Here is a 12,990-nt window from a genome sequence, read left to right as displayed (position 1 = left end):
TGCCGCTGAAGACAAATGTCCAATGCAGGCTGCTGTTACAGACGACATCCTTTGGATTCAATTAGACATTTCTCCCTGGACTTAAAACAAGTAATACTGAGACAACAGGTCTCTTTTGCAGATGAGCGCTGCGTGAATAATAATATAATAATAATATGCCATTTAGCAGACGCTTTTATCCAAAGCGATGTGTGCATACATTCTGCGTATGGGTGGTCCCGGGGATCGAACCCACTACCCTGGTGTTACAAGCGCCATGCTCTACCAACTGTGCTACAGAAGGACCACAACATCACAATTGCACCCTTCATAGCTATACTGAACAAAAAACATGCGACAGTTCATATAAGGACATCGGTCAATTAAAATGAATTAGCCCCTCATCTATGGATTGCACATGACTGGGGAGAGGTGCAGGCCCTGCCAATCAGAATGAGTTTTTTCCCCCACAAAGGGCTTTATTACAGACCAAAATACTCCTGTTTCGTCAGGTGTCCAGGTGGCTGGTCTCAGATGATCTCAGATGGCAAAGAAGCCAGATGTGGAGGTCCTGGGCTGACGTGGTTGTGATGCCAGTTGGTGGTTCAGACAAATTCTCTGAAATGAGAAGAGGTGGCTTATGGTATCTAAATAAACATTCCAATTTCAGATATTGCCAGATAATTGATATGGTTATATTATGTAAACAAAAATAAATGCGCTTTCTCCCGCATTGGATACAGTCACCGTTTCAGAACCGCAGACAGTCTTCAGTTCGATGTAGAATTGGCGCCTTTCCCTATGTTGCTATGTGCATAATAGCAGCATTAACCAGCATATTGGGATTGAGAACAATGTGGTGGAGGGAGCAGCAGCAGAGATGAGGAACCAGCCCTTGCTTTAGCCAATTTGGCTAAGCAGATTAAGTTGGTTTCCTCTCAATTAGGTTGAGGTCTATAATCAATAGCCTAACTTAAGTGTGCCTGGCTTTATTAATCATCCATATATCTGACATAAGACAGATCTGGCTTCTGTTGCCTGTTTGAGTGTAATGGCCTACTGATTTCGTGAGCACCAAGCCTCATGCAATGTCAAAATGTCGGAGAAAGCGATTTCACAGATTCGGAGGTTTTTAATCTTTGCTACGCTGTTAAAAGGCATTGCAATTTTTTTCCTTAGAACAGACTGGTATTACTTAGTTTACACTTTTCCAAACAGGCAAAACAATATTGTAATCTAACAGCACATTTGTCTTATCAACATTAGTAGGCTTTGTATAGTAGTCTTGTATAACCACCATCGAGCTGTAGGCCTAAGAACGTGTCCTGTTCAGTCTTAATAGCGTAACTTACTTTGGCCTCTATTTCAATACATCAGAAGTATCTATCGTTCATGCCAACACACAGCATATGAGACATTCATGCTTTGAAATGCAATCAACTATTTTTTTGGTTTTAAAATTAACATTTAGCTTAAACAAACCAAAATTCACAAATGCATGCAACGGTTTAGTCTGCTGTAATAAAGTATCTTATATATTGTAATCTAACAAACTGTTTGGAACACAATACTCATGCAACACTTGCTCTTATACCCTCCTTTTCCTTGACCTCCAGTAGATTCCATAACTATGTCAAATGTCTTCCACAGATCAGATCTGTCCCTTTCCCTCCTGAGCAACCAGTAAATATTTCACGTCCTCTGCATCCATTTAGCAGATTTAGGACTAATCCATTTATTGATATGAGGCCCTATTGGTTGCGTGCGACACTCATGTTCCACATAAAGTGAGCAAGAGTTGAGGCAATAGGGGACGTTTTTCGGTAACAGAACTTCAGACAGAAACTAAATGGCTGAAATTGTAGCATTGACAGCGCAATAAACACTTGCTGTGTTGTCATTTCGCTGCAGTAGGGAAGATAGCGAGACAACATGCGCCGGTCACAGTAATTTTTTTCTTAAACAGTGACCATCGTCATTGGTCTTATTTAATCAAACAGTGTGCTTAAAGCATCAGCCCAGCTCAGTGTATATGTCGTTGATTTTATTCAAACACAGGGTGTGTGACTGTAGAACAATACATTTAAACATTGACAGAACAGGACAACTCGTTTGACAAAGATTATCTTTAGTCTGGGACAGCCCTAGTAATGATCAGCTTCTTGATATGCCACACCTGTCAGATAAGCTCACTAACAGGGATGTGCACACAATGAGAAGCTTTTTGTGTGAATTTCTGGGATATTTTATTTCAGCTCATGAAACATGGGACCTACACTTTACATGTTGCATTTACGTTTTTATTCAGTGTGTGTCACACACCAATTACATGAAAGGCAAAACAATCATACGGGGGAAATCGCATTCTTCAGTAAAAAGGCCCTCTAACATCGGCATGAATTACCCTAGGCTCCAACTTCAAAGAGTTTTTGGGATCATTCCACATAAGGTGCAACTTAGTAGCTGGTCTACTTGGCAGTCATTTATCAATTGTATCAGAGTAGTCGTTCTGATTCAGGTTAGGTTTTCCTCTTTTACATCAATGACAAATTACATGATCAGCACTTCTACTCGGAGATGCTTGATCCAGCTCCTCAATGGCCTGGATAGGTGAAAGCACTTTGACCCAAATCGGAAGGTTAGTTTGATCTATAACCATAATTATTCAACTTATCCAGCACCTTCAGATCAGGGCAGAGTGAAAGGGCGATTACCCGATTGGTGTCCACCCCATATTTTCCCTATTTGCTCAGCTTGAGGGAACCTTCCGTTTCTGAATCCATTGCTTCTTCAACTTCTCCGCCTTTGCTTTCTTCTCTGTGCCTGTAAGGATATGACATCATGGGTAAGTAATCCTTCCCAGAGAACATACTTTATACGAAACCATTTAGTAAACCGAGTAGCAGTGGTGACCCAAAGAGCCAGATGCAATTCCATAAATCACATTACTACTGATGCATTTTAAGTCGTGGCAGCCATGTAGAAATTGTATTGACTGGAAGAACTGAGCCAACCACAGCTCGAAGGATGTAGGAAACTCACCCCATTTCTTATTCACAAACTGCATGGCCGCACTTTTATTTGGGCCTCTCTTATTTTGAAGGGAGAGAAGTTCATTGTCTGCAGCAAAGAGAGAATTGCTGATATTAGAACAGGAGTATACTACAGTGGAAGCTAGATCTACTCACAATTTTCTAAAGCTAGCCAGCTCAGGCTTCCTCCGCACTACAAAAGTGGATATTGCTGGTCTGCCTGCCGCTAACCGTAGCAGGCTTGTAACTGCGCGTGCTAGCGCAGGTGGTTAGTCCAACGCCGAACTCTTCATTGTGACAATGCTGAAACCTTAATCCATGGGCGAGTCAGTGCCACATTTTCATTTGTGCCGAAATCAAAATGGGAAAAAAACTCTTGCAAATTCAGAAGGCTATGGTGTGAAATAGGCTTTTATAAGTGCACCAGCACTTTTCCCCTACTCCTATCAATACAATAATTGTATTAAGTCGAACTTTAACTGTGTGAGGTTTCAAATGCATTCTGTCATTACTAAATGTGTAATGTGATAGGTATTAACATTACAAAACTGAACAAAAATATAAACGCAACAATTTAAGATTTTACTGAGTTACAGTTCATATATTGAAATGAATTCATTAGGCCCTAGTGTATGGATTTCACATATCTGGGCAGAGGTGCAGCCATGGGTGGGCCTTGAAGGGCATAGACCCACCCACTGGGGAGCCAGGCCCACCCACTGGGGAGCCAGGCCCACCCACTGGGGAGCCAGGCCCACCCACTGGGGAGCCAGGCCCACCCACTGGGGAGCCAGGCCCACCCACTGGAGTCAGGCCCACCCACTGGGGAGCCAGGCCCAAGCCAATCAGAATGAGTCCCCCCCCCACAAAACAGGTTATTACAGAGAAATACTCCTCAGCACACAGATGTGCTTCTTGATATGCCACACCTGTCAGGTGGATGGATTATCTTGGCAAAGGAGAAATGCTCACTAACAGGGATGAAACAAATTTGCACACGAGAGTTTGTGCGTAGATTTCTGGGAATTTTTTTCCCATGGGTCTTGGCCGGCTGCGACAGAGCCTAGATTCTAACCAGGATCTCTATAGACGCCCACAAATCAACTCTTTCGTCAACCAGATCTCCCCTCTCTAAATTTCAAACAGATATTTTCATCTGTCCCATGTGTGGTGCGCTTTCGACAACTGTTTTCCCGCTAATTGCATGTTCCTATGGAACAAACATTCACTTTATCATGAAGAAATTGTTATTCCATTTTTTTTTTTAAAGCTAAACATTCTGATCTGTTGCATCAGCTGTTAAGATGAATACCCATCATCGTAATCTGTCATTGTGGGCGCTCTAATCAGGTTACACACCCAATGCATATGGGTAAAATGCTATTGGTCAAATGTCCAGTGCCACGTTTTCCAAACGGAAACTGGTGAGTATTCATACTTGTCGTCCTCCGACTTCCCGGGCCATACAGTCTGGCCTGTATGAAATCCATGGCTGTCTGCTGTTGGGAGTTGGTTGAAGATTGGTCCGCCACCCTCATTACGCTGTAGTTACCCTTCAGACTGAAACAAGAGGCGTGTGTCATTAATGGACCATTCCTAGTAGAGAAGCATTAGAATGGAGTTTTTCAAAAGGATGCTTGCCTAAGTCGTGAACCTTTACAGGGGAGCTACACTGGGGCGTTGTGAAAAACAGTACGTTCTTAGCTTCTACACTGGATTAGTAACTTTAGCAGAGCGTGAGCCACTTTATCAAGTGTTCTGGAGCGTGAGCCACATGTCTTTCTTAATAGAACCACCACAAGCTTCTTACAGAGCCACGCTTCTTATGTCCAGGTTTCAATTAAATAAATGGGCTCATCTCACGCAGGGCAAAAGTTACACATCTAGTGTAGCATGTTAGACATGCCTTTATGGCTGCATTTACAGCCAGTGTGTAAATGCAGACTATGGGACCAGAATTCAGTTTTACCTCCGGATATTTCCCTTGAATCCTTTCTTCGTCCCTTTCTCATACCCTTCTTTCGATCCTTTGCGCCCCTCCTCCCATGAACAGCTTGCCCCTTCACGGTTGCTTACAGCTGGGAGAAAGAATAAAATAATCCAATTTAGTTTTAGAAAATGAAGAAATAGCCATTTAACAATTTATTGAAAGGTAAATTATAACTTCAATAAGGAAGAAATGAGACGGCTGCTTAAATAATCTGAGGTGATGAACATGTCTACCTTGATCTCCAGGTAGCTTCTGTTTTCTAAAGAGATGGGTAGGAACAGTTAGTTTCATATGCCAATATAAAGGTATATCATAATTGTTGCATGTTGGGATATAGGCTTATGTGCACTTACTTTGATGGAGCTGTGGCAATTTCTTCTAGAATATGTGCAGGGAGAAGTCTTCTTTTCTGTACAGAACAACATGGAAGAGAAATTCACTCATCAAAATTATAACCTTTTGAGCCCTTGGTAACTGAAAGTTGAGAGAAATAGAAAACCTCAAAACACTGCCTTAATGCAAATTAATATATTTTCTATTACTTCTGACACACATTGTGCCAAATATAACCGTGCACAGTAAATGGGCGGCAGGTAGCCTAGCGGTTAGAGTGTTGGGCCAGTCCCCGAAAGGTTGCTTGTTCAAATCCCAGAGCCAACTAGGTTAAATTAGTTTGTGCCCTTGAGCAAGGCACTTAACCCTAATTGCTCCAGGGTTGCCGTGGATAACGGCTGGTCTCAGGGGGAGTTGGGATATGCAAAAAAACAAATCCAGTTCACACCTGCGTATAGTACAAACTTAAATATGTCCTATTTCACACATGTACAAGCACCAGGGTAATAGAAAAGCCGATTTAAATAAAATTGTCCGGGAGAAGAACAATTTTAAAAACTATGCGAAATTCTGCTTTTTAGCCTATTAATTTATGGAAATACCAGTTGAGGTAATCAGGTTACACACCCAATGCATATGGGTCCGGTAAATTAAAATGCTGCCGGACCGCGGCCACATTGTCATAACAGAAACCTTGATAAGCACCCACCAAATGATTATGATTAAATTGTGACAGGCATAACGTCAACGTTACTGGGCTAATAATACTGAGACCATTGAGACATGGACCTACCTTCTGTTCTTGAAACAGTTCCTGTCTCTTCCTTCGCTTTTCTTTGAGCAAATCCTTTTCTCTGTGAACAAATGAACGTGTTACCTCAGGCTGGCCATTGAAGGATAACTCTCAACCCCAATTTCAGCCTTTGCCCAACCCCTTAACATTTTCCAAAAATGAATTCAGGTGAGAAGTTGTGGGTGAGGGGGAATTGCTCATAAATATCCCAATACTCTCTCACTAAAGCATACTCACCAGAAGTCCACTGGCACGCTCTGCTAATAAAATGGGCATTGTGAGAAAATATGGCTCTGGACAGTTAGTTCACAGTGGTAAGGTGCCGAGTTCCTAGACATCTACTGCCACTTGCGGTGTAAATTCAAATCCCCCCCATGGGGTGCAATAAATCTTTGAAATGTGGACTCACATTTATCGCGGTATCATGTTGGGAAGAAAATGCAATCATAGCTTAAATGTAGGGCTCAATTCAATCCAACCTGGACTGCAGTATTTACACACTAGCGCTTTTGCCAATGGTCAAATTTACTCCGATTGGTCTTGGGTATTATGTAAAAACCTAAAACTCCTACCAGGGTGACCCCTCACAGGTATCACTTTAGAATTAGCAGTGTGGGCACAGGATATAGTAAAAAGATTTGAAAAAAGTTCTAATGGGATTAGAACTCACAATCATTGAACTATGAGCCAACTGTTTGAGCAGACCAATCAGTCACAGCGGTTTGGAAAAATATGAGTTGACATGACCACCATTAACATCAATTTCTTATGACGGATGTATCTACAAATATAAAAACAAAACATATAATCCTCAACCTCATCGTATGAAACGGTAAGCAAAAACATTGAATTTAGTCATGGGCAGAAATGTGCCTTAATGCCTTTTGAATCTTGTGTAAGGTCAGTGGTCTAGTCAAGAATCATGCAGAATATATATATTTGCACACTTCTTTTACCAAGACCATTACCAAATAAGGCACGCTGTCATCTGCTTTTATAGCAAGCCTTGAGTCGGTACCACTCAGCACATATAGATGGAAGTGTATTTTATACTGAACACCTCCCCTGAGATGAGTATGACTTAGAGCAGGGATCATCAACTAGCTTCAGCCATGAGCCATTTTCTTTCTTGAGCAGATGGTCAGGGTGCCAGAACACAAAATATCTTTAGTCTGCAAATTGACCGTAAGAAGCCTAAACAGATAATATTTGATGAAAACAATAATTTCAAACCTCGTACATTTGGGTACATTGTCCTGCGTAGGGTGCCGTCTATCGGATGGGAGGTAAAAATGGGTGTCCCGACTCTGGTCATTATAAATTCCATGGTGCTTATTGTGAGAGTAGGGGTGTTTGCTCCAATTCCCAACCTGGCCACCTAATCATCTCCCTCATTCCTAATTGGCATACAACTCCTCACCTCTCCTCCTGACCGCTGATGTGTGTTGAGAGTTCTGACACACAAAAAGGTCGCCATGTATCAGAGATGAGTGCAGCTCATTGATGGTGGATGCGGTGAGTTTTCCCCTACTATGTAAAGCGTTTTCAGTACCTCAGTTGGTATTTAAGTGCTTTATAAATCCAATCTATTATTTGTATACGATCACGTATCTTAGGCGTGGGAATACTTGGGAACATATTGTAAAAACAGCAGGAAATCAAGTGATTTACATTTGGGAGTATTTTATGCCCAACAAAATTTTTACGTTTTTTGCTCATTAAACATGGGGGCCAAATTTGGGAACCCTAATTTAGAGGCACCTTTTCTACATCACGATTTCAAGAGTCGAGTTGAACCGCTCGGTGGGCAAAATGAACTAGATTTTACCACTGAAAGACCAAAATATCACTTTTGCAATGTAGTGTAAAAATGAACACCAGAATTTGTGTTTTACTAGAAATAAGCCTAAAACATCTGGTTTTCGATTTTTTTAAAAACGTGGTTTCATCAACGTTACTCTTAACTGAAAAACATACTACTGTACCATGAGGAGATAGTTAGCATTAGCAGGTAGCTAGCCTGTACCTTTTGGATGTCTCCAACGCATTTTTCATGCTCTGTAGAGCAGAAGCCTTTGACTCTTCGAAGGTCACCTCTTCTGGAGCGTCGTCGTCGCTTGAGTCGAGATGTAATTGAAAATCATCCGTCATGTTTGCACTATTGAATTTATTTGAGGACGAAGGAGATTTCATGAGCAGGTTTTCCGCCATCTTAGGTCAATACGTCATCAGTCCACTTCTTCTTCGGTGACTTCTTTTTCAACCAACATTTTTTGCATTACCGCCACCTACTAGACTGGAGTACAACTCCCTTCTACTTTGTTTGAAAAAATAAATAAATAAACAAATACCCTGCCATCTAACACAACACTCACCCAAAAATGTCTCACATAATAAACAAGTACACCACCCTACTCCACTATTTAAAACTATTTAGTTTCAGGCCAAACACCTGAAAAGAAAAACCACCACTTAACACACCCTGTAACTCTTATGATATCAAGTCTCGCACACCCAAATACCGCTCTGGAGCTGCCACCAAAACCTCAATCCCTGCAGTACAGTTGATAGCCATTGCTATAAATACTAAAAATCCAATCTTACTGAAACATATATCACTTGTTGGTTTATCACTCTAATGGTACAGATCTACTACTCCCACCACTCCTCTCAGGATCCCTCCCCCTTGACCCATCTTCCTCTACTTTCTTCACTGCCTCAGCATATGACAACTTCTGCACTACTCTAACCCTGGAAACCTCAACCTGCCTCTCTCACACCTGACATTTCTGATCCCCAGCCCCATGGGCACCCCTACAATAAGCACATACCACTACTTTCCCCAATGCTACACATTCCTTTGTCTCATGCCCTTCTGCACACTTCTCACACCTAGAAACCTCCCTCCTACACACTGCTGCCACATGCCCATAAGCTTGATACCTGTAACAACGTAATGTATTTGGCACAAAAGCATGTACAGGATAACTTATATAGCCTAATATCACTTTGTCGGGCATAGACTCAACATTAACTTTCAAAAGAACAGACTTCTGTTTCACCACTCACGCCACCCTGTCTGCGTCGCGCAAAACGACAAGAATCACAAACACCGGGAATCTTCCTCTTCAGTTGCTCAACTTTTACATTTACCGCTACACCAGTAATCACTCCTTTCAATGGCACCCTTTTCTTGAGAGCAAATCAATTCACATCTCTTGCCCCCATTCGTTTAACGCGGAGCGCCTTCTCCCTCTGACCAGCAGAAACACAAACAATTACCACAAGACCACTTCTGGTTACCCTCACTGAGTCCACAGCATCCAACTCTGTTTTCACCCACCCTGAAACCACCCTGAAACCACAGATCAGTCAAACGGCAAGGGTCCACTTTTTCCAAAAACTTCACTCCTACTGTCACAGACTCATCTTCATCCTGAACCTCGATGCAAGCCTTGGGCTCCGAGAGCTTCACCACACCTACCATCTCCGATACTTCGCCCTCATTCACTTCCATTTCTCCTCCTGTCTTCAGCTCACTCTGCTTACACTTTCTACCATTCTTCTTGAACAAACCATCTCCCCTTGTCCTGCCATTTTTAAGACTCAAGCTCACCCTCTTCCTCTCTCTTAGATCTCCTCTGCCTCTCTTTTTCACTCCATTCGCCCTCCGTATTCCAAGTATACGTCTCCTTATGATAATACTGCACTTCTCCTGACATGCGCGCCATTTAACCAGCTGTCACAATCTCCATAGCGCTCCCACTTGTAAAGCAGCGGCTTCGTCTTGATGTTCTCCTTTATCAATAGCTACCGCAACGCTTTTCCAATTCAAACAAGCGTGCTCTTCCAACCACATCCACCGTCTCCTCATTAGTCCACGTCGTGGCGAAACCAAAGATTTTCAAGACAACTGGTGCCGCATTCAAAACAACTGGGAACTCGGAAATCTCGGACTTCCGATTTCAGTTTGTTCAAGACACTGCGGGAAAAAACAATATTTTCTAACAGTCATTCAACTCGGAATTCCAACTTAGTAACTCAGGCTTCTTTCTAGAGCGCCGACTTTCCAACTTAAAGATCACTGAAGTCATTATTTCACCTGTTATTTCCCAGTTCCCAGATAAGAACCTTGGCGTGATCCTGGACAACACCCTGTCGTTCTCAACTAACATCAAGGCAGTGGCCCGTTCCTGTAGGTTCATGCTCTACAACATCCGCAGAGTATGACCCTGCCTCACACAGGAAGCGGCGCAGGTCCTAATCCAGGCACTTGTCATCTCCCGTCTGGATTACTGCAACTCGCTGTTGGCTGGGCTCCCTGCCTGTGCCATTAAACCCCTACAACTCATCCAGAACGCCGCAGCCCGTCTGGTGTTCAACCTTCCCAAGTTCTCTCACGTCACCCCGCTCCTCCGCTCTCTCCACTGGCTTCCAGTTGAAGCTCGCATCCGCTACAAGACCATGGTGCTTGCCTACGGAGCTGTGAGGGGAACGGCACCTCAGTACCTCCAGGCTCTGATCAGGCCCTACACCCAAACAAGGGCACTGCGTTCATCCACCTCTGGCCTGCTCGCCTCCCTACCACTGAGGAAGTACAGTTCCCGCTCAGCCCAGTCAAAACTGTTCGCTGCTCTGGCTCCCCAATGGTGGAACAAACTCCCTCACGACGCCAGGACAGCGGAGTCAATAACCACCTTCCGGAGACACCTGAAACCCCACCTCTTTAAGGAATACCTAGGATAGGATAAAGTAATCCTTCTCACCCCCCTTAAAAGATTTAGATGCACTATTGTAAAGTGGCTGTTCCACTGGATGTCATAAGGTGAATGCACCAATTTGTAAGTTGCTCTGGATAAGAGCGTCTGCTAAATGACTTAAATGTAAATGTAAAATGTCTTGAACTCTGGGGGAAAAAAAAGAGGTCAAATCATGATGTCAGGTCAGAAGGTCAGCGTCGTTAAAGAGGTGGAAGGACCATTTTTTAAAAATGAGCACTATTACATGACTCTCATTCATATTCCATTCACCCAGTTCAATGTAACAGTGATAGGCTTAGGCTACCGGTGGGCCCGGTGGCAATAATTTAGTAATACCAAAAGATTACCTTGACTTGGAAGAGTTTCAGTGTTGTTGGAAAGTCATAGCCAGCTAGCTAACATAGCATACCTCTGTTTAAGCAGGGTGTTTCAGCAGGCTAAACTAGCTAGCTGCATTTGCTAGCTAAGTAAGTGAAAGTGAAAAATAATGACACTCTCTCTCTCTCTCTATTTCTCTCTTGCTTCTCCTTAATTTTGAAAGAAATTGTTCAAAAGTGTTCAACTTGGGTCTTTCTCTCTCTTTGAGTCAACTACTCGCCACATTTTATACATTGCAGTGCGAGTTAGCTGTAGCTTATGCTTTCAGTACTAGATTCATTCTCTGATCTTCTGATTGGGTGGACAACATGTAAGTTCAAGCTGCAAGAGCTCTGAAAGACTGGAGGATGTCCTCCGGAAGTTGTCATAATTACTGTGTAAGTCTGTGGAAGGGGGTGAGAACAATGAGCCTCCTAGGTTTTGTATTGAAGTCAATGTACCCAGAGAAAGAGGGAAGCTAGCTGTCCTCTGGCTACACCATCGTGCAGTTGAGGCTACTGTAGACCTCCTTTGCAAAATAGTGTGTTTTAATCACTTATTTGGTGATGTGATTATATTTAGTATAGTTTTATCCCAAATATAACTTTTAAAAATGTTTTACAATTTACATTTTTATGAAATTCACTGAGGATGGTTCTCCCCTTCCTCCTCTGAGGAGCCTCCACTGTGTTAATCTCACTTTATTTTCGCTATATGTGCCAAAACCCTATTCTTTCTGTATAGCAATGGCTGAACAAACCAGAGGTAGGCTAACTAATGTCCGGTTTTTAGGACGACAAGCGTGCGAGCTCTATTGTCAAAGACAGTACAGTGTGGTTTAGAAATTGTGCAATTGTTTTATCTCTGGCGAAACTAGCATCAGCTGATTGATGGAACCAAAACTTTTACAAGCCTGCCCTCTCATGACAAGTATGATAAAAAAATTAAAAAAACATGCACATAAACAGATCTAGATAACAGCGAGATAAGTAAAAACATAATGTTATTTAGCCTACGCACTATTGTACGGAACGTCAAATAAACACAGTTCTATTATAGAATGTTGTGTGTGCTGAATTTGCACGTGCAAGCCAAGCGCAACAATCACTGTCACAGCTATACAGTACCGCGTTAGGTAATAAGGCATTATTTGTTCGACCGAATGGGAAAACGTCTGTGTAAGCATTTGATATTAGATCAGGATCAAAAATGTTTGCAAATAACTTTTGGGGTAACTAGCTAGCTTTAGCTTGGTACCTAGCTAGCACCAATACAACCAGCCTGAAAACAATGAACAGTAGAAACTGGAGTCATTTTCATTATTCTTAGCAATGATTTAGGAATCCATGTGAGTAAGTATTAGCTCGGTAGCCACTTGTTGTTCTCCCATTGAAAAAAATAGCTAGCCTGCTACTTAACCCTGTTGCCCAAAACTAACGTTATAATCATCCTGCAAGCTTTATCAAACTACTATATTATGGCTTGACCGTACCGGGATATGTGTTGTGAAGATAGCCACAATAGTGGAATTTGTGGTTCCCCTTTAAAATAAAAGTCCCTATTTGAAAGTGATGCAGAAGGTTACAATTGGTGAAATCATGCCATATTTATACTTGATAATGTTAAACATGGTTGGAGTGTTGGAATGTGGAGCAATGAAATGGGGTATCAGTCCACTCGGAGACACCCAGAGAAGACAACTGTGAAGAGTTCACAGAAATATTAGCGTTGTAGCTCATATTGCGG

The 12,990-nt window shown here is 42.4% G+C and overlaps 1 protein-coding gene across 1 annotated transcript; it reads right to left on the bottom strand.

Annotated features, from left to right (window-relative positions):
* Nucleotides 1-2,265: 2,265 nt before the first annotated feature.
* Nucleotides 2,266-8,374, bottom strand: nol7 (nucleolar protein 7). Its single transcript, XM_035800608.2, has 8 exons — nt 8,154-8,374; nt 6,128-6,188; nt 5,355-5,410; nt 5,235-5,260; nt 4,981-5,089; nt 4,450-4,571; nt 3,022-3,099; nt 2,266-2,802 (listed from the first exon to the last, which is right to left on the bottom strand). The coding sequence occupies exons 1-8, from the start codon at nt 8,336-8,338 to the stop codon at nt 2,729-2,731; spliced, it is 711 nt and encodes a 236-aa protein (XP_035656501.1). The 5' UTR covers nt 8,339-8,374; the 3' UTR covers nt 2,266-2,728.
* Between the last annotated feature and the right edge of the window lie 4,616 nt (nt 8,375-12,990).

Source organism: Oncorhynchus keta, chromosome 23 (genome assembly GCF_023373465.1).
Source record: "Oncorhynchus keta strain PuntledgeMale-10-30-2019 chromosome 23, Oket_V2, whole genome shotgun sequence".
Classification (NCBI taxonomy): Eukaryota; Metazoa; Chordata; class Actinopteri; order Salmoniformes; family Salmonidae; genus Oncorhynchus; species Oncorhynchus keta.
This window is presented reverse-complemented; position numbering and strand designations above follow the sequence as displayed.